Genomic DNA, 27,120 nt, shown 5'->3' on the forward strand with positions numbered 1-27,120 from the left:
AAAGGGCCCTACACACCGGGACGAATATCGGCGCGCGTTATTCGCCAGCGTTTTTCAACGCGTTTTTTGTGTTCACACCCAAGCGATTTTCGCTGACGATGAGCCGAGTGAACGTGCAAATTTATTCCCTGACATTAGATGGCGCTTAATGTAAAACAGAAATACCAGTTTTTGTAGTCGCTGTGGCGTTTGTCATATAGTTCTTTATGTTCCGACACCAACGAGACCAGCAGCTCTACACTCATCTTGCCTTGCATCTTCCTCGTCTTATTTCTTCCCTGCAGTGTAGACGCTACTTGGCGTATATCTTCTTCGCCGTTGCGTATGTGTGCTCGGCAAGACCGTTTTGTGTTTGAGCGCCCCCAAGTTGTGTTTTACTGTAACTTCAGAAGCTCCAGACACGTGAGCAAAAGCGGCAATCTCATTGGTCGGATAGTTTTTAACGCGGCGCGTCAAACCAAAAAAACGAACCCAAGGCGTTTTTTAAAAAATGACGCTTGTACGCGTGGCGTTTTTCGTGTCGGTGTGCACACTCACATTGGCGCCCTTTGTTTATTCACGAGGCGTTAAACGTCGACGAATATCGGACGCGAAATTCGTCCCGGTGTGAACAGGCCTTAAGTAAAAAAGTCGGAAAACTTCAGGGCCGGCTCTAGGTTATTTGGTGCCCAAGGCGAGAGTGCGAGAGATTTTTACTTGTTATTATCAAATGTGATAATTGCTAGTTCATTTAAAATATATGCACCCCATACACTTACCCTGTTTTAAATGAAATAACGATGTCATAATATTGTGAGATTTACACCATTATGGAAACAATAGAGAATAAATTACATTCTCTGTGATCGATTCGCGCTACGGTAGCATTTTTCGACAACGCAGCACAAATCGTCGGAACACCGGCTCACGAAAAAGAGCCGAAATGCCCATCGCAACGCAAGTTATTGTTTCACTTTCCCTTCAATAATATTTTATTTTAATATCGCGGCGACATACTGTATGTGTGCTTACTGGGAACATAATAAAGACACCTGGACTCAGTCGAGACCAAAAGCCATATTTGGCAAGACCAGTGGCCGAGACCGGGACAAGTCCGAGTCCGAGTCCGAATGCCAGCGAGTCCGAGACAAGTCCGAGACCCAAGTCCAAGATAGAGGGTGACACGGGAGTGGATTTTCAAACCTCTCCCGTCCCATTCCCACAAAAAAACATCCAATCCCGTCCCAATCCCAGAAGTCAAGTCAAGTCAAGTCATCTTCATTTATATAGCGCTTTTAACAATGTAGATTGTCTCAAAGCAGCTTCACAGAGATAAATGTATAATATAACGTAAGATTGTTTTGGCTTTATAGCGGTTCTTTAATAAAGTTATTTTCCAGCTAAAGTTAGTTTTGATTGATTCGCTTCCGTCGCAACGATCATTTGTTTTTAAATTAGGGCCGCCAAGACGACACCATTCTCTCTACACAGACTTTAAACGCGAACCTGTGAGAAACGCTGATGGCGTTCAGATGCACATTAAGAACGAGTTCTATAGTTATGTGCGTTTGAATATATGTGTGCAGGTTTGGAATTCCCTACAAACCAAACCTAAACAAATTACTGGTGTTTCCTTATAGTTTTGATTCAGAATTTTATTTTATTTTATCAATTCGGGGTAGATACGCAAATTGAGTTTTCCCGACGACGCGTTATCTGTAGAGTGGGAAAGGGATCCTCCATAGGGAGAGACTAGTTGGCCCTTCAGCACTGCATTGACATCGGGTCCAGGCGAAGGTCCTTCATCAGATCTGGAAACGGCCTGGATCCGGCAGGCTGCGGGAAAACCTTGGGATAAACAAAGACACTAAAATTAGCGTAGATGCCATTCTTCTCATGATGTAACAAGTACATCAGGATTTATGGGAAGTGTTCCCGGTTCCAGCTGACCTAATCTATGCAGCCTAATATTGAATTATAGAAGTCTATAATGTATTATGTGAACGCTATGTCAAAGAGATGTGTCTTTAATCTAGATTTGAACTGACAGAGTGTGTCTGCTTCCCGGACAATGGTAGGAAGGCTGTTCCAAAGTTTTGGTGCTAAATAGGAAAAGGATCTACCGCCAGCAGTTGATTTAGATATTCTAGGTATTATCAACTGGCCGGAATTTTGAGATCGCAATAGACGTGAAGGAGTATAATGCGTTAAGAGCTCGCTCAAGTACCGCGGAGCTAAACCATTTAGTGCTTTGTAAGTAATCAGCAATATTTTAAAATTGATGCGATGTTTAATAGGGAGCCAGTGCAGTTTTGACAGAACCGGGCTAATATGGTCATACTTCCTGGTTCTGGTAAGAACTCGAGCTGCTGCGTTTTGGACCAGCTGTAGTTTGTTTATTAAGCGTGCAGGGCAACCACCCAGTAGAGCATTACAATAATCTAGCCTTGAGGTCATGAACGCATGGACTAATTGTTCCGCATTTGTCAATGAGAGCATATGACGTAATTTAGATATATTTTTAAGATGGAAAAATGCGGTTTTACAGATACTAGACACGTGACTTTCAAATGAAAGATGACTCATGTCAGAAGAATGACTCCTGTTCCCTCCCACTCCCGTGTTGTGTTTTTTTTACCGGAATCTGTCAGTTAAAGTAAATAAAATACAGTAGCACAGTCTATGTTACTTTATTGAACTGAAAGCCAGTTTAAACAATGCACATTAAACACATTACATTTCCTTTAAATCATCCATGCAAACACACACAGGCACGCATATTACAGCCACCAACTGGTACGGGTGTGTGGAGCACGTCATTCACTTTACCAGCCGCACCAAAGCAAACAGGAGAGCATAAACAGGGCAAATAGAATTTAGTTCAAAATTTAAATATAGGAGTTTATTTATAGAAACTGTATATTTGTGTATAACGTTGGGTATCATAGTTTTATTACGATTCCCAGTCCCGCCCACTCCCGCTGACATTTTTTCCTGTCTCGTCCCAATCCCGTGATTAATAGTGATTTTGTTTCCCGAAAAAATGTCAGCCTCTAGTCCAAGACCGGACTCGAGTACTACGGCCCTATCTACTACTACTAATAACTACAAACGATCACCATAGCCTTTACGCTAGTAGCTGCTACTAACAGTCTATGTAAACAAACACTTCAACCAAGTAGAAAACCGTTTAGTCAGTTGAAAACGCTATGAATCATGGGAAATAGAACGGGCGCAGAATAAGGTGGATAGTTTGAAAGGGAACTCACACTGTGTCCCCTAGGGGTCACTATGGGGAATGCCTTGGGCGTGACCGGTGTCTGAAGTGGAAATCTAAACACGACAATGAACTTGACATTGGCAGGCGGCACCTATGACGTCACTACAGGTGAGACCGAGAGTATGAAAGGGCACCTGTGCAATACGTCATCCTCATATTGGCCCTCATTTATCATTCTTGCGTAGAAACGGGCGTATATGTTGGCGTAAGATTATGCTTACACTCTTCTCATCGCCTGATTTATGAAGCTGTGCGTACCTTTGAAATCCAGGTGTACGCAATACCTGCGCTTGATAAATGCCGCGGCTGAAAACGATCGTCATTAGAATAACACGCCCCTATATATTCAAGTCTCCGCTCCCCCCACGCCCTCATGTTACACCATGGACACACGGAAGACGGCAAAGAAGAGAAACTTCTTTGAGAAAGTGAAACCAGGGAAGTGGAAAGAAACAAAATTGATTTCTAGATTTTTATTATTAATGACACTTATTGTTATTTAGAAGAAGAATGTCGTTATTATTATTATTTGTATTATTATTATTATTATTTAAAAGAAGAAGAATGTCATTTTTATTATTTTGTCAGTCTGAATTATTTTTTTGGTCATTGAAAGCCTTTCATTACTAAACCCAGTCCGTGCACACCTGCCGGGCCTAACCCTGGCCTAACCATCGTTTCAAAGAATAGTACAACTGCGAGCGCGTCGAGTATAAACGCCATTTGGGGAGGTGCGCGCGCAGTCTGCGGAGACTAGCGCTGCGGAGCCAGGCGAAAGTATAAACAGGCTTGAAACGTCAGGTAAAGCGCACAGGCTCGCAACTTAAGGAATACATATGCCTACAGTTCAAATGCTTTGGTAAAGTCACACAAATTAAACATTGAAGTCCATGTTGCACAAAAATAAACACTGAAGTTTATAATTACTATGTTGTTGTTTTTTTACAGTGGGTCATAATATATCATATCTTTTAGTTTGTCAGTGCGTTTTGTGGTGTTAGGAATAGTTTTTCTGCGCATTCCCGCACTCAAAACGTGCGTACACCACCTCCTGAGCTGGCGTAGGATTTGAGCGTGCCGTACGCCAACGTCCATATTGATAAATCTCAAAGTCACCGTGGTTTTGGGTGTACGCCAGGTGTACGCTGGAAATTTGGTGTACGCACTTTTGATAAATGAGGGCCATTGTGTTTGAACGTGTGATCTGAACAGGCAAGTTTAGAACATGACCAGCACTAGCACTGCGAATTTTAGAATGTGTGTTCATCCGGGACAGTGTTTTCTGACACCTGATGACACACACGAAATGTGCATTATGTGTATGTGTCTTTGAGGAGGCTGTATGCGTGCATTGTGAGCGTTTTCCTCTAATGAAACTTCGCTCTCGTCTGTCCCTTTTCCCGAGGGAATCGGGACAGCCATCCGTGCCCGCGGTTCAGGACCTGCTGCAGACGAGGCGAGCAGCAGACTGAAGTCGTGAGGCGAGCAGGTGGAGCTCACAGATCAGCTTGAGAGGGGTTTGAGTATCTCTCTCTCAGCAGCGAGTACGTCCCTCGCCACAGGCCAAGCTGTGCAGGATGAGGCTGATGAGGACGACGATGTTTCTGAGCGATCTCAGCCTGCCTGCCCTGCATATGACGGGTTGTTGGATGTTACGAGTCGTAAGCTCCCTGTGAGCCTCCTTGGGCCTGTCTTAGTGTGAATGTGGGTAATCATCCCCTCACTTCGCGAGGCGTTGAAGTTTCTGTTCTTAAAGCTCGGAAGGCAGCGGTATTGAGTAGCAGACCCTGGAATAGGAGCGTTGTTAGGTCTCCACTGTTCGTTGAGCTTAGTGTTGAGCCTCCGTTCCCCTGAGCTCCACCTACAACTGCGAGCTCAGCCAGGGGCTTAGCACTCATCCGGAGCACCGTAGAGCCTCCTCTCGCCTTAGAGAGTTTCTTTATAGAGGCTTCCGCTCCCTAGAGCTACACCCGGATAGCGATTATCAAGTATTTGGGCTCTCTGGGAGCCTTCTTGATAGCTGTCCTGAGTGTAGGACGTAGTTAGGCCTCCGTTCACTTCGGACTGTCATCATGCTAAGGTCTCCGTCCTGAGGGCTTGACCAGCCAGGAGTACTGAGTAGTTAGGCTTTCTCTGAGTCTCCTTGGCTACTGCTTTCAGATTGAACGGCTTCGTCTCGCTATAGAGAGTTGATATGTGAGTTAAAGAGGCCTCCGCTCCTCAGAGCTCCACTAGTATAGCGATATCAAGTAGTGTAGGGTTTCGAGAACGCATTGTGAACTTTTGCGTTTTTAAAACACGTCTCATTAACGCACATACACTAACCACAAAAACCAGCAAGACGCCGAGTAACGGTCAAAGACGTCCATCTAGTGCATATTTACACTGAAAAACAACGGAAAAGCAGTGCAGTGAACGGTTATGAACCCTGTGTGAACCAGTGGCTGATATCATTTCTGATTCATTATTTTATAGGGAACACAAGCATGCTGATGAATTGAACTGCACTTGTTTATGTGTGGGTGTGAAATCACAATCTTATATGCTAAATGATTTAATTTAAACCGATGACAAATAAATGTATTAATGAAATAAGTACTAAATGTAGGTAAATGATAAGACTAAATGTTTCAAATGTGTAAATATAACACAACATATTAGGGCTGGGTATTGACAAATTTCTCAATTCAATTTCGATTCACAAGCTTGTGGTTTGATTGAGTTTTGATCTCAATTCGATACAGATTCATTTGGACTTATATCAGGTACAGTAAATATAAAATTCTCAAAGTAAAAAAAAAAAAAAAAAACTCAGCTAAAGCTGAAAGTACAGGGAACCCGGTCAATTGATACATTACTAAAATATCAGAAGTAACTGATTTATATACAAACCTTTAAAGAGTTTTTATAACAACTTTTTAATGATAATGTTTCTACCACAATTATTTGTTTACATATTTAAACTGTGGCTGTAATAAAAACTTGTTTTCATGACTGATTTATTCAAACATAGTACTTTAAATATTTAAGTACAGGTTAAGTAAAAAGTTTAGATATAGTGTACACACACACACACATATATATATATATATATATATATATATATGTGTGTGTGTTTCCGAACGCTGTGTTTGTAGTCATTTGAAAGGCATTACCCAGCCCTACTAAATGTTTTTATTCTCTCTTCTCAGCTTATTCTCAGTAATTCATTTATAAGCAGGGTTTCCGCGGGGCATTAAAAAGCATTAAGTTGTAATCCTACAGGCATTAAAATCGTTTTGAAGAAATGTTTAAATTACCAATTTATTTGAATATAGCCTTCATAATTAATCATTTTGATTTGCTGTCACAAAATATGTACGTTAGTGTGATGAAAACACGTGGAACCAGTTTGGCGATTTCCTCCGGCTGATGCGGAGATGACACAGGCATTTTGAACAGCAGGAACAACAGGGATAAAACTAGACCAGAAAAATGGGAAAGTGCAAAGAAGACAAACAATTCAGGACATAGTTGCAGCCCGTCGGTGGTCAAAATAAAGAAGGATTTTGCAGCGTTTGTAAAAAGGTATTTAAGTTGGGTAGCTACAATGGGAATCAATGCCGTAAAATCTCATATTCAGTCTGACCGCCACACATCGACGGAAAAAGGTGTTAGATCCGTGTTTCGGTCAGCAGCGGCTGCTCTTAAAGGGACAGCAGCCAATAAAGCTAACTATCAGTAAAGTTAATCACTGAACAAAGGGAACAGAGAAAATGACTCGCTGCTATTGACTAAAGAACTCTTGTAGCTTTAATAAGCATTAGTCTATAATTAATTTATAATTTATGCCGTGCAGACTGCTTGATAACCTTATTACATTTCCGTATACGTCCTACCTGTTGGACTGTAAGGGAAAAGGGAAATATTACATTTATTATGGGTTTATGTGAGGATTGTTTGTTAAGTTCACTTAAATTCAAAGTTGTATATTTTTTAAGCCGAATGTTAATTTTTTTTTTATATAGCTTTCAATTACACTGTAATGTTAGATGGCTATAATTAATGTTTAACATTAAGGGGGAGAAATAAGTTTTATCCAGATATCAATAGCTGTGTTAGTATCAGTGAGACTGGCCTTTATGTTGTCTCTACATTCATTTGTAGATTAACTGTGAAATGATTACATTCTAAAATATATAAACTAATATAAACCTATACAAATTTAGGTGTTTTTAATTACAGAATTTTTTTTTTTTTTTAATTAAAGTTAATTTTTTAATCGATTGACAGCACTAATGGCATTAAAAAGGATGATAATGATCCCTAATGATTCTGCTTCCAAAAATATATGGCAATCAAATATCATTTCCATTGAATATTGATGGAGACAATGTATAGAAAGAAAAAAGATGGTAAAGTAAGTTTTGATGATTAATTATGTAACTATAAAGGCAGCTAATGAGGTTGTACTGATATACATAAACGTGCAATGATTATAGCTGGATATAACTCCTGATAAAGCATGCATCAGGTGCACTCAAAAAATTAACTTATGCCTCTTGTTAAATTTAATTAAAATAAGAAAAAGTAACACATTTAATATTTTGTCACAACTTAATTTAATTGTGTTTAATCAACCTAATATATTTAAAACTGAAGTTTACTTAATTAATTTATTTGTGTGAAAACTACATGAATCATTTTTGTTGACAACTAACTGGGCAGTGGATCTGTAGTTCCCAGCATGCTTTGCAAGGGACTGCATTAGGAGGGTAAATTTAGGGATTAAAGTGTTATTTTATGTGTTTTTCTGTAAATGGAAAGATATTGTTAGTTAATGTTCGTGTTTAATATTCAGTAATGTTAGAAACTTAGAGGACTTTCTGTAATGCTTTTGAATTTTGTGGTGACCATTATGCAGTAGAGTGGCGACTGTGTTTAGCTTAGGGCTGTGGGCACTCAGTGTAATCTACACATGCATTAATCTCTTTCGCAGACCTGCATAAGTAATATTCAATATTACTCTGTAAAAAGTGGTTTGGTTTTAATTAAACTGAACACTAGTAGCTTCTATCATTGGAAATAACGGTAGAGTCAAATTAGCTAAAATTATAATGTTGGTGATTTTAGGCCGGACAAAAAAGTCAACCTGACAAAACTTTGTCTAGCAGGAATGACTTAATTAATTTAAGTTTATACAACAAGATTACAACAAATCATTTCAAACAAATTCGATTTTGTTGGAAAAATGTAATTCATTTTCATGGAAAGGTTTTCGTTAATTTAAGTTTGTTCAACAGCTTATTTTTTTGAGTGTGTTTAGCTTGTTTAGCTTGTGTGTTTAGCTTGTTGTACCGCATGTGTTACACTGCTCTGTAAAGTGTTTGTGGTGCTCTTATTAAGTTAAACATATAACTATACTCTTTTTTTATTATTAGTGCACATCTGAGGATAACTTTGCATTTTTTTTTATACTTGTCTGTCCTGAAACTTTTGTTGTTATTTTAATAAAATAATTGTCTGAAATGCAAAGTCTGAGTATGATTCCACAAATCAATATAAATGACACACACATGCACAAATACAGCAGTAAAATCCACATCTACAGTCTAAATCTACAGCAGTATTGGGTCAGGTACACAACACTCATCTCACTGAGCGTTAATAAGATTAAAAGAGCTCAATAAATGCCTGAAGTAAACACAGAGGTGCTAGATGATTAATAGTTTCATACGTACAGAATGTGTGTGTGTGTTTGAGAGCTGAACATCTGAAGTACACACACATCTTCTGCTGTATGAATGACAGAGAGAATTCAACAGGTCTAAACTGAGAAACAGTCAAATAATACATTTTACATGAAGAATGGCTGAGTCCGTGTGTTAAGGGCTTTGACGTGTTATAAACATGAATCAGTGTGTGAAAGTATGCGATAAGCACACACTTCTGCCTCGTGAATCATTAGACAGTGTTTAATTCAACGAGTGGTGCATCGTTATTTTGCATTTTTAATCCAATTTTGGGTCTGATTAAATTATTTAAAGTCCCCCATGTGGTGTTTTTAATACGCTTTAAGACAAGCCACGTGTAAATTCATAAGTCGACACCATTGATGAGTATTTTAATTCAGCCTTATACTTCTGTATTCATGGACAAATGTGGGCACAGAGGTCTCAGGTGTGATCCAACAAAAACATTTTTTAAATAAATGTTATATCACTATCTTTTTTTATATTTATTTTTGGGGTATTTTATTTTTGAATTTATTTACCTCTAAAAGTACCATATTTTCTTATTTTTAAGTAATATTTAATATTTCTTTAACTTCAGCAAAAAAAATAAAAATAATAATATTTCATTAAATTCAGACAGCTAAAGGTGACTCTGGTGACATCTGCTGTCTTATGCTGGTATAAAATTAACACAAAAAAAGCAATAATATCAACAGTGACTAGATGGCTGCAGTACTCAATGGCTGCATATAGGCTGAACTCTATTAAACTGTTATAATGAATTTAAGTTTTTGACTTTATCACAAGTTAAAACTGTAATTTAAATATATATATTTGTGTTAGGTGAGACTATACAAAGATGCCAAAATATGCTCAGACAAATATGACCATAACTCAAAGTAAGTGTTATGTAAGAATAAACAGGTAAGAACAAACAATAATCATAGTTGTGCGCATGTGTGCTCATTCAGTTTTTTGTTTTTGTATGTGTGAGTGACTTATATATAAAAAAAACAGCTCTGTTATAGGCTCATTGAATGCTTTGTGTGTGTGTTTGTGTGTGTGTGTGTGCCACAGTGGGAATGTTGTACAGGATCACCCCTTCATTTGTGTGTGTGTATGATATGCATTGTGTTGGATCAATTGATTTTTTTATTTGACAAAAACAAAACAAAAAAAAAAGCTCTGAATTAGTTTTCCCCCATTCATCCCTATGGGTTTCCCATTCATCCCTATGGGTTTCCCATTTCTGTCCACCAAGGCAAGATTTAGGACGTTTTTTTTCACCCACTTAACATTGTAGAATCGAGCCCATTTTTGTGTGTGTGTGTTCAGGTGCAAACTTAGGAAAAGTAGCCAAGTCTTGTACCGCTCAGATTAAGGAAAGTATTTTTTTTTAATTAATAAAATAATTTTGCCCACATTTATCCCCAAAACTGCAGTGAACCAAAGACAGTCTCAAAAACACGCTTTGAAATCGCTGGTGTTTCTGACGTCACAAACTACCTTGTAACCAATCAGATCAACGTGTGATCGTCAACCAGTGGATCTCTGAGCTGAGTGAGTGAGTGGAGGCGGGGCTCATTTGCATATTCATAGAACCGCACATACTAAATGAGGCAAGGGTGTCGAGTTACAGTCAAGATATTTGAATGCATAAAGAATCTTTTTTCAAGGAAAAAACTTTTAAATGTGTAATTCTGTTGATCAGAGATGAGTTTTAACGGAAAGGGGGACAGGGGGACATTAAGGGCATGTTTACACCTGCTCACATACATGTGTTTCGCAAAACAGATATAAATCCAACCTTAAATTCCCGCGCTATATGCAGATTTAATGGAGTTCACGTCACCGAAATCAACATGAGCTGCATTTTAATGATCATCAGCTAATATCACAATCAAAGACCGCAATAAGAGAGAGCAGCAACAGCCCTGGTGAGATCATTCAGTTCTTTACCTTTAATGAGGATGATTGTGTGTCTGCGTCTTTCGCTTTGATCTGCGATAGTTTGCACGTTGGCTTGATGAATAGATGCTCATCTGCATTAGCGTCGTCATATCTGGCTATAACATAACATAGCCCATAACACGCTCTCACATGTTCATTTTTTAGCATTGTTGGGAGAAGTAAAATTTACATCTGTGGTTTCAACAACCAGAAAATGGAAGGCTGCTTTGTGGGAAATGCTTCGTTGCTCTGGTGTAAACGACAAGTTAAAATCTCAGTAATCCACACAGAAAGCAAACACACACTTGAGCAGATTAAACACACACACACACACACACACACGTGTCATTCTGAACAAACACTGATTCACTGGAGGGAATATAATGCTGTGGCTCCACCTAGTGTTCATCATCAGTGTCCTCGCCTGAGCTCAGGGATCCGCTATAATAACTGGAAACATGGATCTGTGTGTTTCTTCATAAGAAGATCTTTGCAAAGTACCTGGTAAGAGCTGAAACATTGAGTGGCTCATTCTATGAAAAATTACTTAAAAAAAAAAAAAAAAAAAAATTCATATATATATATTTAGATTAGGCAATGGATTTTTTTATTGTATTTTATGAAATATCGCCACATTTCACAGACTCAGAAACAAGTTCCTGTTTTAGTGGAAGATGCTTAATCAGCTGCAAAAATGGCTTGACCCCCAAAAAATTCTAACAAAAGGTTTCTCAGTGGTTTACAGTAGTATTGGATGTACTTAAAAACATACTAAAAGTTTACCAAAGTTTGACTCAAAGAAAGGCCCCATTTTCAATATGGCGGCCATCAGGTCCTCAAAATGACCATTACTCCTTTGTATTCCTCCTAGACCAGGAATACTGGTGCCTGCTACATGCTTGGGCCATGTAATATTCTAATTAGTATATTTGCATGCTAGATAAGTGAATACAAGTACAATTATATATTAAAGCAATTAGTTACAAGCATATTTATGCGAAAAATAAGTACAATTTCCCTTAAGTAATTGCATATTTCTCCTTTCTCATATCGTTTTGCCTAGTGTTGGTGGTTTCTGTGGTTCATAACCATTCTTTTGATTCCATTAAAGAATTAATTAATTAGAAATGTGTGGTACTGTAAAATTAGTCAAAACAGGGCTGCCACGTGAAGGCATGTGCTGATTGGCAGCGAACGCAGCGTCTCGTTCCCTATTCAGAGAACATGGGTTACGCGAGTAACCCGAAACGTTCTCTTTCATAGGTTCAGTCGACGCTGACGCAATGGGAACGATATACCACACGCCAAGCTAAGCGATCTGAGCCCAACAAGGAACTTTCCTATAACTTTTTTTTTGCCAGACCAGACTCACCTAGGACCTAGGCGACCAGTACATACAGAAAGAACCCGGGAACCAGGGGCCGCATCTTAATCCAAGTTATAAAACCTAATAAAAGTGTGCAGAGAGGACCAACCTGCCGCCACACAAATATCCTCTAAAGGAACTCCCTTGAAAAGAGCCTGGGAGGACGCGGTACTTCTAGTAGAGCGAGCTTTAACGCCCAGAGGTGAAGGAAGCTTCCGTACCTCATAAGCCAGGGAAATTACGCCTCACCCAGTGAGAGATCCTGTGTTTAGAGGCGGCGAGCCCTCGGCGGCCAGCCCCAAAGCATACGAACAACTGAGACGACTTGCGCCACTTGCCAGAGCGGTCCACGTATGCCTTTAAAGCCCGAACAGGGCAAAGCAAATTATGTTTCTCCTCCTCAGCAGAGGAAAAAGGAGGGGGACAGAAAGAGTGAAGCACGACCACTTGAGAGCGGAATGATGTGGACAAAACTTTGGGGACATAACCAGGTCTAGGCCGTAGAACACCTTCACAAGACCTGGGACAAACTCCATACAAGGCTCACTCACAGATAGGGCTGGGTATCGAGTTCGATACTTTTTAGGTACCGACCGAATTGCCTCGATACTATCGAGTATCGAAAAATGACTTGTTCTTCGGTACCAGATTTCGATACCTAAGGGGTTAACTCGTCAACGTCAGTGCTCAAACAAATACATATGAAATGCACAACGACACGCCTAAAGTCGCTCACGCACATACACGCAAACTCTACACACACGAGACGCGCGGAACTCTCTGCGCACATAATCATATGAGACGCGCGCGCGCGCACACACACAAACTGTCCACGCACATTCTCATATGAGACGCGAGCACACACACACAGACTCGCGCACATACTCAATGAGACGCGAGCACACACACTCACAATACCCTAAAGATGTGGAAAAGTCGATCAAAAGTGTGGCTACATTTCTCCAGGCTCGATGCCAACAGCGCGCGATGCAGTATTTGTGGTAAAATAATTGCTGCAAAGACGGTACCGCGACAGATATGATGAAGCCCTTGACAGTGCATGGAGTAAACATAAGAGCAGAAAGTTGCTGCGTCTTTGACTGGTAAATGAAGAGATACCTTGTTGATCACTCTGACAGTGCTTATATTGCAATTTACTGAATGTATGCCGTTCAAAATGTGTTGGTCAGAATTTTTTTTCAGTAAGGAATCTAAGGATGCATTAAAGTGATCAAAAATTACCTTAAAACATGTGTAATGTTACAAAAGATTTCTGTTTCAAATAAATGCTGTTCTTTTGAAATTTTTATTCATCAAAGAATCATGAAAAAATTTATCATAGTTTCCAAAAACTGTTTTCATATTTCTGAAGGATCATGTGACACTGAAGTAATGATTTTGAAAATTCAGCTGACAACACAGGAAAAAATTACATTTTGAAATATATTCAAATAAGATTTTAAATTGTAATACTATTCCACCAAACAAATTCAGCTTTGGTGAGCATGAGCTCTTTATAAAAAAATATTTTGTTCCTTATGTATATGTATGTATAAGGAATATTTTGTTCCTTTGTGCTTTTTTTTTGTTCCTTTGTGCACTGACTAAGGAGCATGAGTAATAAAACCAAAGTTTTTCTGAGTTACTGTGTTATGTAATCTTGTTAAAATGGATTTCATAAAATTGGTATCGAAAAAAGTATCGTTCAGGAACCGGTATCGAAATCAAGGTATCGGTATCGGTATTGGTATCGAAATTTTTTGAACGATACCCAGCCCTACTCACAGAAAGATCCTGGCGTACACCAAGACTCAAAAAGCTTCCACTTAGAGAAATACAGCCATCTAGTAAATGGCCCTCATTTATCAAAAGTGTGTACACCAAATTTCCAGCGTACACCTGGCGTACACCCAAAACCACGGTGACTTTGAGATTTATCAATATGGACGTTGGCGTACGGCACGCTCAAATCCTACGCCAGCTCAGGAGGTGGTGTACGCACGTTTTGAGTGCGGGAATGCGCAGAAAAACAATTTCTAACACCACAAAACGCACTGACAAACTAAAAGATATGATATATTATGACCCACTGTAAAAAAAAAACAACAACATAGTAATTATAAACTTCAGTGTTTATTTTTGTGCAACATGGACTTCAATGTTTAATTTGTGTGACTTTACCAAAGCATTTGAATTGTAGGCATATGTATTCCTTAAGTTGCGAGCCTGTGCGCTTTACCTGACGTTTCAAGCCTTAATTGTTTATACTTTCGCCTGGCTCCGCAGCGCGAGTCTCCGCAGAGTGCGCGCGCACCTCCCCAAACGGACGAGGCGTTTATACTCGACGCGCTCGCCGTTGTACTATTCTTTGAAACGATGGTTAGGCCAGGGTTAGGCCCGGCAGGTGTGCACGGACTGGGTTTAGTAATGAAAGGCTTTCAATGACCAAAAAAAATAATTCAGACTGACAAAATAATAAAAATGACATTCTTCTTCTTTTAAATAATAATAATAATAATAATAATAATACAAATAATAATAATAATAATAACGACATTCTTCTTCTAAATAACAATAAGCGTCATTAATAATAAAAATCTAGAAATCAATTTAGTTTCTTTCCACTTCCCTGGTTTCGCTTTCTCTTTCTCAAAGAAGTTTCTCTTCTTTGCCGTCTTCCGTGTATCCATGGCGTAAAATGAGGGCGTGGGGGGAGCGGAGACTTGAATATATAGGGGCGTGTTATTCTAATGACGATCGTTTTCAGCCGCGGCATTTATCAAGGGCAGGTATTGCGTACACCTGGATTTCAAAGGTACGCACAGCTTCATAAATCAGGCGATGAGAGTAGTGTAAGCATAATCTTACGCCAACATATACGCCCGTTTCTACGCAAGAATGATAAATGAGGGCCAGTAGAAGGCACACGAGCATTATCAATGGTCTCCCGGACATCAGTGGGAAGACCAGGCGCCACTGTCGCTAGTGATTGCCTCTTACTGGCCACACCAACAACCTCCATATCTCGGGTCGAAGATGCCAAATCCTGCCCTGGAGCTGAGACAGCAGATCTCTCCATATAGGAATCTGCCAAGGGGACCCCTCCACCAGGGAGCTCAGCTCCGAGAACCACGTCTGGGATGGCCAGAATTGGGCTATCAGAAAGTCTGCTGCGTCGTTCAGGTCCCCTGGAACATGAACTGCTCTCAGCGAAAGAAACCTGTCTTGAGCCCAAAGGAGGAGGCAGTCTGCATGCCTGTCGAGGGTGCGCGACCGCGAGCCTCCCTGGCGATTTACATGGGACACCACTGCCATGTTGTCCGTCCTGACAATGACATGACAGCCCATCAGGGCCGGGAGAAAATGATCTACGGCCAGAGAGACGGCTTGCAACTCGAGGCAATTTATATGCCACGAGAGAAGCTCGCCCGTCCAAACACCGAACGCCGGTCTGCCCTCGAAGACCGCACCCCAACCAGTCAAAGAGGCGTCCGTCGTGACAACCTGTCAACGGCAAACTACACCCATCTTGACCCCCTGAAGTAAAAAGAGGGAGTCTTTCCACCTCCAAAGAGCGCAAAGGCAACTGCGCAACAGTCTCAGCAGGCGGAAGGCAGACCAAGAATGGCGGATGCCCCTGAGTTTCATCCACCACAGGAATGGTCTCACATGAGGGAGACCCAAGGGCAGCACAGGGGAGGCTGCTGCCATGAGCCCCAGAAGCCTGCGACATATGCCCACCGCTACATGATGGCCGAGCCTGAAACGGGAACTGTTTCTGGACTGGAAACTCGAGCAGGGGCCAGACTGGCCTGCATCGAGAGAGAATCGAGTTAGACACCCAGGAAAGTGGTCTCCTGAGAAGGAGTTAAGACACTCTTCTGAGCATTCAACCTGAGACCAAGAGACCGGAGGTGGTGGAGAAGGACGTCCCTGTGACGACACGCCAACTCTCTGGAGTGAGCCAGAATGAGCCAGTCGTCTAGATAATTTAGCACACGGATGCCCTGGAGCCTCAAGGGGGCTCAAAAACATCTATAGAGGATGCATTACATATGTATTCCCTTATTCAAGTTGAAATGAGTGACCATTTTAGAGGGTTCACACACATGCCTCTGTTCGGGCTAACTCAGAGTTGTTTATGATCAAAGTTATACAACTCCAATTTAAGTTGCTTTTGGGTGCAATAACTTTTACATTGAATGTCAAGTCTGTGTTTTAGCAAAAAAAGGGTATGTGTCCAAAAACACGTACTGAGTAGGAGTTACATGACATAGGCTAAACCGTCTACATCTCTGGTTCACCCCAAACAAAGATAAAACCTTACAGTAATCTCACAAAATCATGTATTCCATAAGTATGTAATCATGTCAGTGCAATTTAGACAAGTCCAATGGATTCATAGACCCAGAAAACACGGGGTTAGACACCAAGATTACTTGGCTAGGTCAAATAATGAAGGAGTTAGGATATTTTAAGGGCTTCCTGCCCATCTTGGACATTATACCTTTCTAGTAGTCAAACTTTGGTAAACTTTTAGTATGTTATTAAGGACACCTGATACTACAAAAAACAGCTGAGAAATCTTCTGTTAGAATTTTTTTAGGGTTAGGTGTTTCTTTTCCATATATGAGCCGCCTAACTAGTAAAGCTGCTGGTCACAAGAGTCACATGTTCACACTCATGATAGATCATGTTTGATAGACACAGTGAAAACACTCATAAATGACATCCAGACACACAACAGTTATTTTTCCATGTGTTTGTAATTTAATAAAAGCACATGACAATCTTGAAATTCAAATAATGTGACATTGACCTCTGTGTTCGTCAAGATATCATCATCTGGCTAAAATCTGATAGACCTTTACAACAGCGTTTAAGAAAACAAGTTTAAAATGCAGTCAGTATTTACAGAATGTACATGAGCACGTCTAACATCAGGTTACGGTACGCCACTGTACACACACACACGAGGAGGACTCGCTAACCTCTTCTGATTGGCACAGAGCTCAGCCGGAGTGAGCGTGACTGATCTCAGACTCGGTGAACACTGAAGCTGAAGAGTTCCTGAACCCAGCAGCCCTAAACACGTCCAGGTCAAAGTTCACACACACCTAAAGATGTATGGGGGAACACGCATGCACAGTTTTGCTGAGTCCATTTCTCAGATCAGAGGTTTTCTTTGGAAACTCGAGTCAGTCGTGGAATTAAAGAATGAAAAAGGTAATTGCGACTTTTTTATTAGAAAATTGTGAGACAAAAGTTGCAATTACCTAAAAAAAAAAAAAAAATTATTCCACGGAAACAAGTTTCCTCAATTTTCAGACATAAGAACATAAATAATAGTGAAAAATCATTAATGTAATGCAAGAATCTTCTTCTGAAACACTGAATGTGTGAATGTTGAGTCCTGTGTCTCCTCATGTAGATATAGCCAGTGTTTAACACTACTGATCATGGAAATAAACAGTAACACTTTACAAAAGCTTTCATTTGCTAACAACATAAACAATACTTATACGGCACTTATTAATATCAGTTAATGCAGCTTTCTACATTTGAAGACGGCATCATTAGATCATACACGTTTATTAACTAACATTAACACAAGTTCATACGTGCTGTAAAACTATAGCGCTCATAGTTCATGTTAACTAGCGCATTAGCTAATGCTAACTAATGAGAGCTTGTAAAGTGTTACTGTTTATTTTATGTATTACTTGATTTAAGTGATAGTTTGAGGCACAGCAGCGGTTACTGTAAACTATCCTGCTGATATCAACGGCTAAAACACTCAGATCATCAACAGGCTTCGTCATCTTCATGCACTGGATCATATTTATCCTGTTAGTTTTGTGGTGAAATATGAGCTGGACGTGTTCTGACATCAGCAGGTCTGACCTCTGACCTCTGACAGTGACATCAGCAGGTCTGACCTCTGACTGTGACATCAGCAGGTCTGACCTCTGCCCTCTCTGACCGTGACGTCAGCAGGTCTGACCTCTGACCTCTCTGACCGTGACATCAGCAGGTCTGACCTCTGACAGTGACATCAGCAGGTCTGACCTCTGACCTCTCTGACCCTGACATCAGCAGGTCTGACCTCTGACCTCTCTGACCGTGACATCAGCAGGTCTGACCTCTGACCTCTCTGACCGTGACATCAGCAGGTCTGACCTCTGACCTCTCTGACCGTGACATCAGCAGGTCTGACCTCTGACCTCTCTGACCGTGACATCAGCAGGTCTGACCTCTGACCTCTCTGACAGTGACATCAGCAGGTCTGACCTCTGACCTCTCTGACCGTGACATCAGCAGGTCTGACCTCTGACCTCTGACACTGTTGTACAGCCAGTCGGAGAGAGAAACGGGAGAACTCAGTCCATCACAGCAAACTCTGGGGAGAGTGATGTCATCGCGTAAAGCAGTCCATGTAGAAACAGCGTGAGCTCGAGTCTGAATACTGGAGTGTGTGTGTGGGGAACGGAGAAGTGGTCCTAGAAACACACACAGGAATGTGGGAGGTGTGTGTGTGATACACACATCATCATTGCACTGTGTGATAGCTTAACATAACATAACAACCTGTCATTGTTCACTCGCGTCCAGAGTCAATGTAAACAATGACAGTGTGTGTGTGTGTGTGTGTGTGTGTGTGTGTTACTGCGTGTTCCCGTCCCGCCGCCCGTTTCCTCAGTAACTGTATGCGGTGTGTGTGTGTGAGTGAGTGAGTGAGTGAGTGAGTGAGTGAGTGAGTGAGTGAGTGAGTGTGTGTGTGTGTGTGTTACTGCGTGTTCCCGTCCCGCCGCCCCTGTTTCCTCAGTAACTGTATGCGGTGTGTGTGTGTGTGTGTGTGTGTGTGTGTGTGTGTGTGTTACTGCGTGTTCCCGTCCCGCCGCCCCTGTTTCCTCAGTAACTGTATGTGGTGTGTGTGTGTGTGTTACTGCGTGTTCCCGTCCCGCCGCCCCTGTTTCCTCAGTAACTGTATGCGGTGTGTGTGTGTGTGTGTTACTGCGTGTTCCCGTCCCGCCGCCCCTGTTTCCTCAGTAACTGTATGCGGTGTGTGTGTGTGTGTGTGTGTTACTGCGTGTTCCCGTCCCGCCGCCCGTTTCCTCAGTAACTGTATGCGGTGTGTGTGTGTGTGTGTGTGTGTGTGTGTGTGTGTTACTGCGTGTTCCCGTCCCGCCGCCCCTGTTTCCTCAGTAACTGTATGCGGTGTGTGTGTGTGTGTTACTGCGTGTTCCCGTCCCGCCGCCCCTGTTTCCTCAGTAACTGTATGTGGTGTGTGTGTGTGTGTGTTACTGCGTGTTCCCGTCCCGCCGCCCCTGTTTCCTCAGTAACTGTATGCGGTGTGTGTGTGTGTGTTACTGCGTGTTCCCGTCCCACCGCCCCTGTTTCCTCAGTAACTGTATGCGGTGTGTGTGTGTGTGTGTGTTACTGCGTGTTCCCGTCCCGCCGCCCCTGTTTCCTCAGTAACTGTATGCGGTGTGTGTGTGTGTGTGTGTTACTGCGTGTTCCCGTCCCGCCGCCCCTGTTTCCTCAGTAACTGTATGCGGTGTGTGTGTGTGTGTGTGTGTGTGTGTGTGTGTGTGTGTTACTGCGTGTTCCCGTCCCGCCGCCCCTGTTTCCTCAGTAACTGTATGCGGTGTGTGTGTGTGTGTGTGTTACTGCGTGTTCCCGTCCCGCCGCCCCTGTTTCCTCAGTAACTGTATGCGGTTGTGACAGTAGAACTTGATGGCCCTCCAGTCGCGCTGGTTGCTGGCCAGCAGAGGGCAGAGTTGCAGACACCGCTCACAGTCCGCCTTCGCAGGGACACGCAGATCCACGATGTTGCGCTTCAGGTGCGTCTCCACGGCAACACGCTCCGCCTCCGACCAGGGCCGCTTCAGGACGCCGCGCTTGCCTGGCGAACACGCAAACAACACGCGTGTTACACAAACCCCAGAGATCAGTCCTCGCATACATTAAATAGTATATAAAAATAGTAGATAGTAAATAACATTCATAACAATAGCTCAATAAAACTGAAATTAATTTTACATAATTACTCAATTATTTACACAAATTTGAATGGCCATTGGCGATATCTGAAATATTGGCCGACATATTTAATTTAAAGATAGTAAATAACACATGAATAACAATTGCTCAATAAAATGTATATTTATTTTAGATATTTACAGTATTAGAAATTCTGAATTGGAAAATATATGAATTTGCAAAAAATAATTTGACTTGATAAAAACTAAAGATTTTATTTAGTGGTTGACCGATATGGATTTTTTGATGGCCGATGTCGATATCCGATATATCGGCTGATATAAAACCAATATATTTAATTTAACCAAACTTTTACAGAACAGAACTAAATGTCATTACTTTTTCAGTAAAGAAAAGAAGCCAGTTGTGTAATCTCAAGCTCAGTAGTGTGTCATGTGACTCACCTGATTTGACCTGTGAGCTCCGCCTCTTGAGCCCAGCTGACGGAGAGGGCGTGGCCTGTGACACGCGCGGGCTAGTTCCCTTCTTCTGCCGCGGCGATCGAGTACTGGCTACTCTCTTCTTTACAACGACAGCTCTCTCCTTATTCCCATTGCCTTCCCCATCAGAATCCTCCGAGAAAGAGTCGGCAGAGTTTCCCGACATCACTGCCGGAACAGAGAGAAAACTTTAACAGTCGTTTGTGCCATTTATTGCCAGTACACCAATCCTTTAGAAATGACATTTTAGTGTTTTATTTCCCCCGTCTTACCGTCCAGCTCGAGGCAGATGTGCTGCAAACTCATCCCTCTGAACAGAACCCCCTCGCGCTCCCCGTACAACACCACTCGCCCCACGCGGTTCATCAGCGCCGGGTCCTGACCAATCCGAGCGCAGTTCTGGGTCACATGGTACTCCCTCTGCAGGAAATCCTCCAATCGTTTGGTAGCAGCGCCGGAGGCCTTTTCTCCCTCCTCGAGCAGCAGGAGTTGGGTTAGGATGGCCACCTGGCGGCGGGCGCGGGGTGCGGTTAGCGTCGTGGGGTTTTTAGCGCCGCTAGTGCGCGCTAGGCTCCGGAGAAGGTCAGTGCCGCGCAGTGGCGTAGCCGGCGAGTGATACGGCCGGGAAAACACGTACGGGCTCTCAGGATCGACTCCTACATCTCCTGACGTCTTTAAGAGAAGATCCAGACACGCTTCTGAATGTGGAGGAAGGATTAGCGGTTGAACGCGACCACGTTTGCCTAAAACGCCCACGCGAGTGAGGTGGCAGAGCACGTGCCGCTCGAAAGGGGAAAGAGACTCGTCCGACGGGAGGACTGAGTTTCGGTCCCGGTAGTCCTGGATGGTGAGCTTGGCCACCTCGCACTCGCGGTGCCGGTTGTAGAGGATTAGCAGAGCTAGACTGGAGTGGCAGAGCAGACGCCAGGCCTCCGCCGAGCCCGCGGCCCGGGACAGCGTGAGGAACGAGGAGTGCTGCTGTCGGCGCAGGAACATGACCAGCGTTGAGAGAGACGACAGCAGAGGAGGCATGTGTGAGCGCTGAGAGCTGCACGGGAAACACAAACACCGCAGTGAACGATCAGCATTGTAAAGGGGACATATCATGAAAATCTGACTTTTTCCGTGTTTAAGTGTTATAATCGGGTCCCCCAGTGCATCTACCAACCCAGAACACGTGAAAAGCTGCGAGCTGCAACAGGACACAGTGAAATCTCAGCATTTTAAAATTTCAGTACCTGGACAACAATAGCAGTTTCAGGGAAAAACTTGAAGTCTTAATGAAATCAAAATGGACAATTCTTGTTTTTTCATGTCATTTTGCAATGTTTAAATTCTAAATGATTTATCTGTGTTTATCATTAAATATTTCACTGAATATGAATATTTATCATTATTGTTTAAATAATCTTGAATCAGTATAACTAGGGATGCACTGATATGAACATTCTGGCCAATACCGATAATTATTTATATTTGAAAGCCGATAACCGATATATTGGCCGATAAATCTAAATCCACATTCTTATTTACACAATTTGAACAGTGTGCATCTGAAGAGTCTCAGCTGAAGGAAATAATACATTATTTGCTTTAATATATCGGCCGATACCATATATTGTGCATCCCTAAGAATAACTTCCCTTCCCTCTTGCAGCTTCTCTTCTCTGATGACGAGGGCGGGGCAACCTGTCACTCACATGAGATCAGCCAATAGCAAACCACAACCAATTCAATTCCCGCCCACATCTGTTCTTGTTCCAGAAGCGTTTCACTCGAATATACGACACAATAGAGGAGACAAGAATAGTGCAACTTCCCTTTCATGATGACTTTAACCTTGTGCAGAAAATCTTTTACCTAATTTTACCTAATGAGGTTTAATACAAAATCTGTGCTAAATGAAAGAAACCAAGTTGATCAAAAGATTGAATCCAATATTTGGCGATAACATATAACAGAAGATTTATAAGAACTTTTTAGTAAACGTGGAACATCACAAGTGCAACAAGATGAAAAAAAAAAAAAAAAGGATAAAAAAATATAAATGTTTTGGGAAGTTGTTATACACTGTGTGAGCAAAGTCAGTTCAATGCAATAACATGAGCATTTATTGTGTATAAATTGTGTTTTTTAGATACATTTTAATTATTTTATTTTATTTTTGTTGACAACTGGTTTGTTGTTACAAGTTTAAGATGATGGTTCGAAAAATTGCACATTGATAATCTCAGTAATTTATTTTTTGATTAACTGTGTGGAAGAATTTTTTTCTTTAAGATGTGTGTGACCATCATATGACAGTAAAAGAGCACACACAAACCTTATTCTAATATGGAATTGTATTGGAACGGTAAAGAGTGTTGGTCGTGACAGGAGGGCCTCCACTCAAGGAGACAATATGATGAACAAGTCTAAGAATGTTCCACATATGGTTGAAATACCATCATTGGCCAAGAAAGATAACATTCTGGGAGTCAAGACTATAAAGGATAAAGGATGTGTGACTGCTGGCCTTTTCTTGTAAGAAAATAAACCTCATCAAAGACAACTGGAAATGTTTGTCTCTTATTCAGTGATAGAATTTAGTTTGCCACCACAATTTGGCGTAGTCGGCAGGATTCGTTGGATGTGCCTCTTGGACACCCTGAGCAGACGGGGACTGATCATCCAGCCCTACCTCGTAAACTTGAGAGACGAGGGGCCGACCGCAGGGGCCAGGACTATTTTACTGGATATATTACTGGTATATAAATCATTCAATGGCCTAGGACCTCAATACATTGCAGATATGCTCACTGAATATAAACCCAACAGATCACTCAGATCATTAGGATCATATCAGCTAGAAATACCAAGGGTTCACTCTAAGCATGGCGAGTCCGCTTTAGCTATTATGCTGGAACAGCTTCCAGAGGAGATCAGACGTGCTCCTACAGTAGTCACATTCACATCCAGACTCAAAACACTTCTGTTCAGCTGTGCATTTACTGAATGAGCACTGTGCCAATGTTCGTCCGACTGTTTGTACTATATTTTATTTTATTTTTCTAAACTGTTTTAATTATTCTTATTTCTTTTTATTATTTTAATTTCTTCTATGTAAAGCACTTTGAATTGCCATTGTGTATGAAATGTGCTATATAAATAAACTTGCCTTGCCTTGCCTCTGTCTGCTACTGGTAATTATGACTAGTTTTGTCATTTGAGATGTTATTTGAATACTCTCTGGATTAATATGTTTAAGAGTATTTATGTAAATTGGAATTGGGAAGTTGAAGATTGAGTCCATCATGGGTTAAAAACCCTTGTCTAGTAATATGAGGAAATATATAGTCTAAATGTAAATAGTAAACGGTGACTTATAGCCAAAAAGTGACAAATTGGCAAAGTCATCATAAAAATGCTCAAGAGAGCCCTGTCAAATTTGTGAAAGGCTAGTGGGTGAACAAAGGAGGAGGACGGGAACATCACTGATGTGTGACTGTCCTTGACTGTCTGTACACCATGACCTGACCGGATAGACACGAGACTCAATTTCTAATTTTTATTTTTTGTAGAGATTTTGTTGCCTGATCAAATTTCTAGGGCCCTATGTGTAACGTTATCTGAAAGTTATTTTTCTGACTGGTTACAGAGCATTAGTCTTCTGATTAAGACACAGAGAAGTCTGTTTGAAGGAACTCTGGCTGCTGTATTAAAGAAGCATTAGGTTTAGTGTTGATGGCAAACCTTGTCTACCGAAACATTTCTTCAAACACTATGATAAATGATGCAAGGGTTGGACCATGCATCAAAAGCGGGGATGATAACTTCTGTAAAAAAAAAAAAAAGGTTTGCTTTGGATATTGTTTGGAAAACCCATTGATGGGAATGGAAGGGGTTAAACAACGAGTGCCATCAACCGAGTTGTGTGAACATGACATGTTGTAAAGAAATGTCTTCTCTCCTACCTAACATTTATGTTTAGATGAGCAGCTCGAGGAAAAGCAGCTGATACACCACTGGCACGACATCAAACCGGGAGATTCATGAAGTTATTAGGGGATTATGAAAATCTGACTGTTCCTGTTCAAATTATAACAATTTTGGTGTAGTGACAAGGCTAATGAGTATTTTACTAAGTTTAGGTTTATGTTCATTTATGTTTTATTTAATGTTCTATTATTTTATTTTTCTTGTGAGCTCTACTGTGTTGGAAACAGCAAACAGCGCTGAGAATGATTTGACAATGGTTAATGATGAAATGAGACACATCAGAGATGCTGAGACAGGAGGAGAATGGCTGTAAAAGAGCCACCCAGAAGTCATAACTCATTGTTTGAATGTTTCCACTGGGGAGAGTGGGAATATTGGATATGACACACAGTGCTGATAGTGATAGGAGTTTTGGTGTTGATGTGCATGCCATGTCTAATACTATGTTTTTCCAGCTTTAGAGGTGAAAAGTAGTTTCATATCAAATGCTTTGAATGTCTAATTATGAGGATCAATTTGATGATGTATGTCGAAAACAAAAGAAATTTGATGATGATACGACCAGCGGAAGTTACAGTGAAAAGTATTAATTGAGTTAAGATATGTTTTTCCTATTCTGAACATCTATACTATTTTCCTGTTTATACTGAGGGTCTGATTTGATGTCAGAAGTGCAATAACAGCGTTTCTTCATTCAGCCCGGCTTCAGATAAAGTCTTTACTTGCTTGCTAAATACTTAAGGGACTATCCCGACAAAAAACAGCCTAAGCTTTCTTCTTTTTAAATCTTATTTAACTAGTTTAGGAGAGTGATCTTCATATGAAAATCAGAGATGAAGAGTATAATGTGAAGTAATGACTCTGTATTATTGTATTATTTATCAATGAATTGGGGAATTGTGGAAGAAATGTTATCTTTAAGGTGTGTGATCATCATATGACAGTAAAAGAGCACACACAAACCTTACTCTAATATGGAACTGTATTTGAATGGTAAAGAGTGTTGGTACGTGACAAGAGGGCCTCCACTTTTACCATCATTGGCCTAGAGAGATAACATTCTGGGAGTCAAGACTATAAAGGATGAAGGATGTGTGACTGTACGACTGCTGACCTAAATAAACCTCATCAAAGACAACTGGAAATGTTTGTCTCTTATTCAGTGATAGAATTTAGTTTGCCACCACAACTGCACAGTCCAACAGCACTGTTTCAGAACAGACCTGCGACCCACTTCAGGGTTGCGACCCACAAGTTAAAAGGCACTGCATTAAAGCCCGTTCACACCGAAGACTATAACTGTAACGATAAATAGCCTAAAGATATTGTTCTAAATATAAAAAAAGATTACCAGAGTCCACAGCACAAATATAACAATAACAACATCATCGGATGAACGAAATTAGTTAATGCGCGTGCACATGCGCGGGATGGAGGAGAGAAAAGCATGAGGAGGGAAGTTAGCTAGAGGAGAGATGTTCTAGACAACCACAACGACTAATGTTAAAAATGTATATTCTTGAGAAATTTGATATGGCCGACACACGACAAAAGAGATGACAATTCTGACTTTATATCAGGCAATTCTGACTTTATATCACGCAATTCTGACTTTATATCACACAATTCTGACTTTATATCTCGCAATTCTGACTTTATATCACACAATTCTGACTTTATATCAGGCAATTCTGACTTTATATCACGCAATTCTGACTTTATATCACACAATTCTGACTTTATATCACGCAATTCTGACTTTATATCACACAATTCTGACTTTATATCAGGCAATTCTGACTTTATATCACACAATTCTGACATTATATCAGGCAATTCTGACTTTATATCACGCAATTCTGACTTTATATCACGCAATTCTGACTTTATATCACACAATTCTGACTTTATATCAGGCAATTCTGACTTTATATCAGGCAATTCTGACTATCAGGCAATTCTGACTTTATATCACGCAATTCTGACTGTATATCAGGCAATTCTGACTATATATCAGGCAATTCTGACTTTATATCACGCAATTCTGACTATATCATGCAATTCTGACTATCAGGCAATTCTGACTTTATATCACGCAATTCTGACTATCAGGCAATTCTGACTATCAGGGAATTCTGACTTTATATCACGCAATTCTGACTTTATATCACGCAATTCTGACTTTATATCAGGCAATTCTGACTATCAGGCAATTCTGACTTTATATCACGCAATTCTGACTTTATATCACACAATTCTGACTTTATATCAGGCAATTCTGACTATATATCACGCAATTCTGACTTTATATCAGGCAATTCTGACTATATCAGGCAATTCTGACTTTATATCACGCAATTCTGACTATCA

The 27,120-nt window shown here is 41.0% G+C and overlaps 1 protein-coding gene across 8 annotated transcripts in view; it reads right to left on the bottom strand.

The window, feature by feature from the left end:
- Positions 1-17,036: 17,036 nt before the first annotated feature.
- Positions 17,037-27,120, bottom strand: part of LOC311287872 (uncharacterized protein) — a 28,583-nt gene continuing 18,499 nt past the window's right edge. The window contains exons 7-10 of one of the 8 annotated variants that reach the window (XR_014626826.1): positions 21,045-21,820; positions 20,737-20,940; positions 18,625-20,195; positions 17,037-18,432 (exon numbers count right to left, since the gene is read on the bottom strand). Coding sequence is in view for 1 of the 8 variants with exons in the window: in XM_084404982.1 (XP_084261108.1) it covers positions 19,957-20,195; positions 20,737-20,940; positions 21,045-21,820 (1,219 nt within the window). In the remaining 7 variants the exon portion in view is untranslated. Of the gene's footprint in view, positions 20,196-20,736; positions 20,941-21,044; positions 21,821-27,120 lie in introns of all 8 variants that reach the window. The other 7 variants (XR_014626827.1, XR_014626828.1, XR_014626829.1 and 4 more) reach the window with 7 other exon arrangements.

This window comes from Rutilus rutilus (assembly GCF_951802725.1).
Source record: "Rutilus rutilus genome assembly, chromosome: 3".
In the NCBI taxonomy this organism is placed as follows: Eukaryota; Metazoa; Chordata; class Actinopteri; order Cypriniformes; family Leuciscidae; genus Rutilus; species Rutilus rutilus.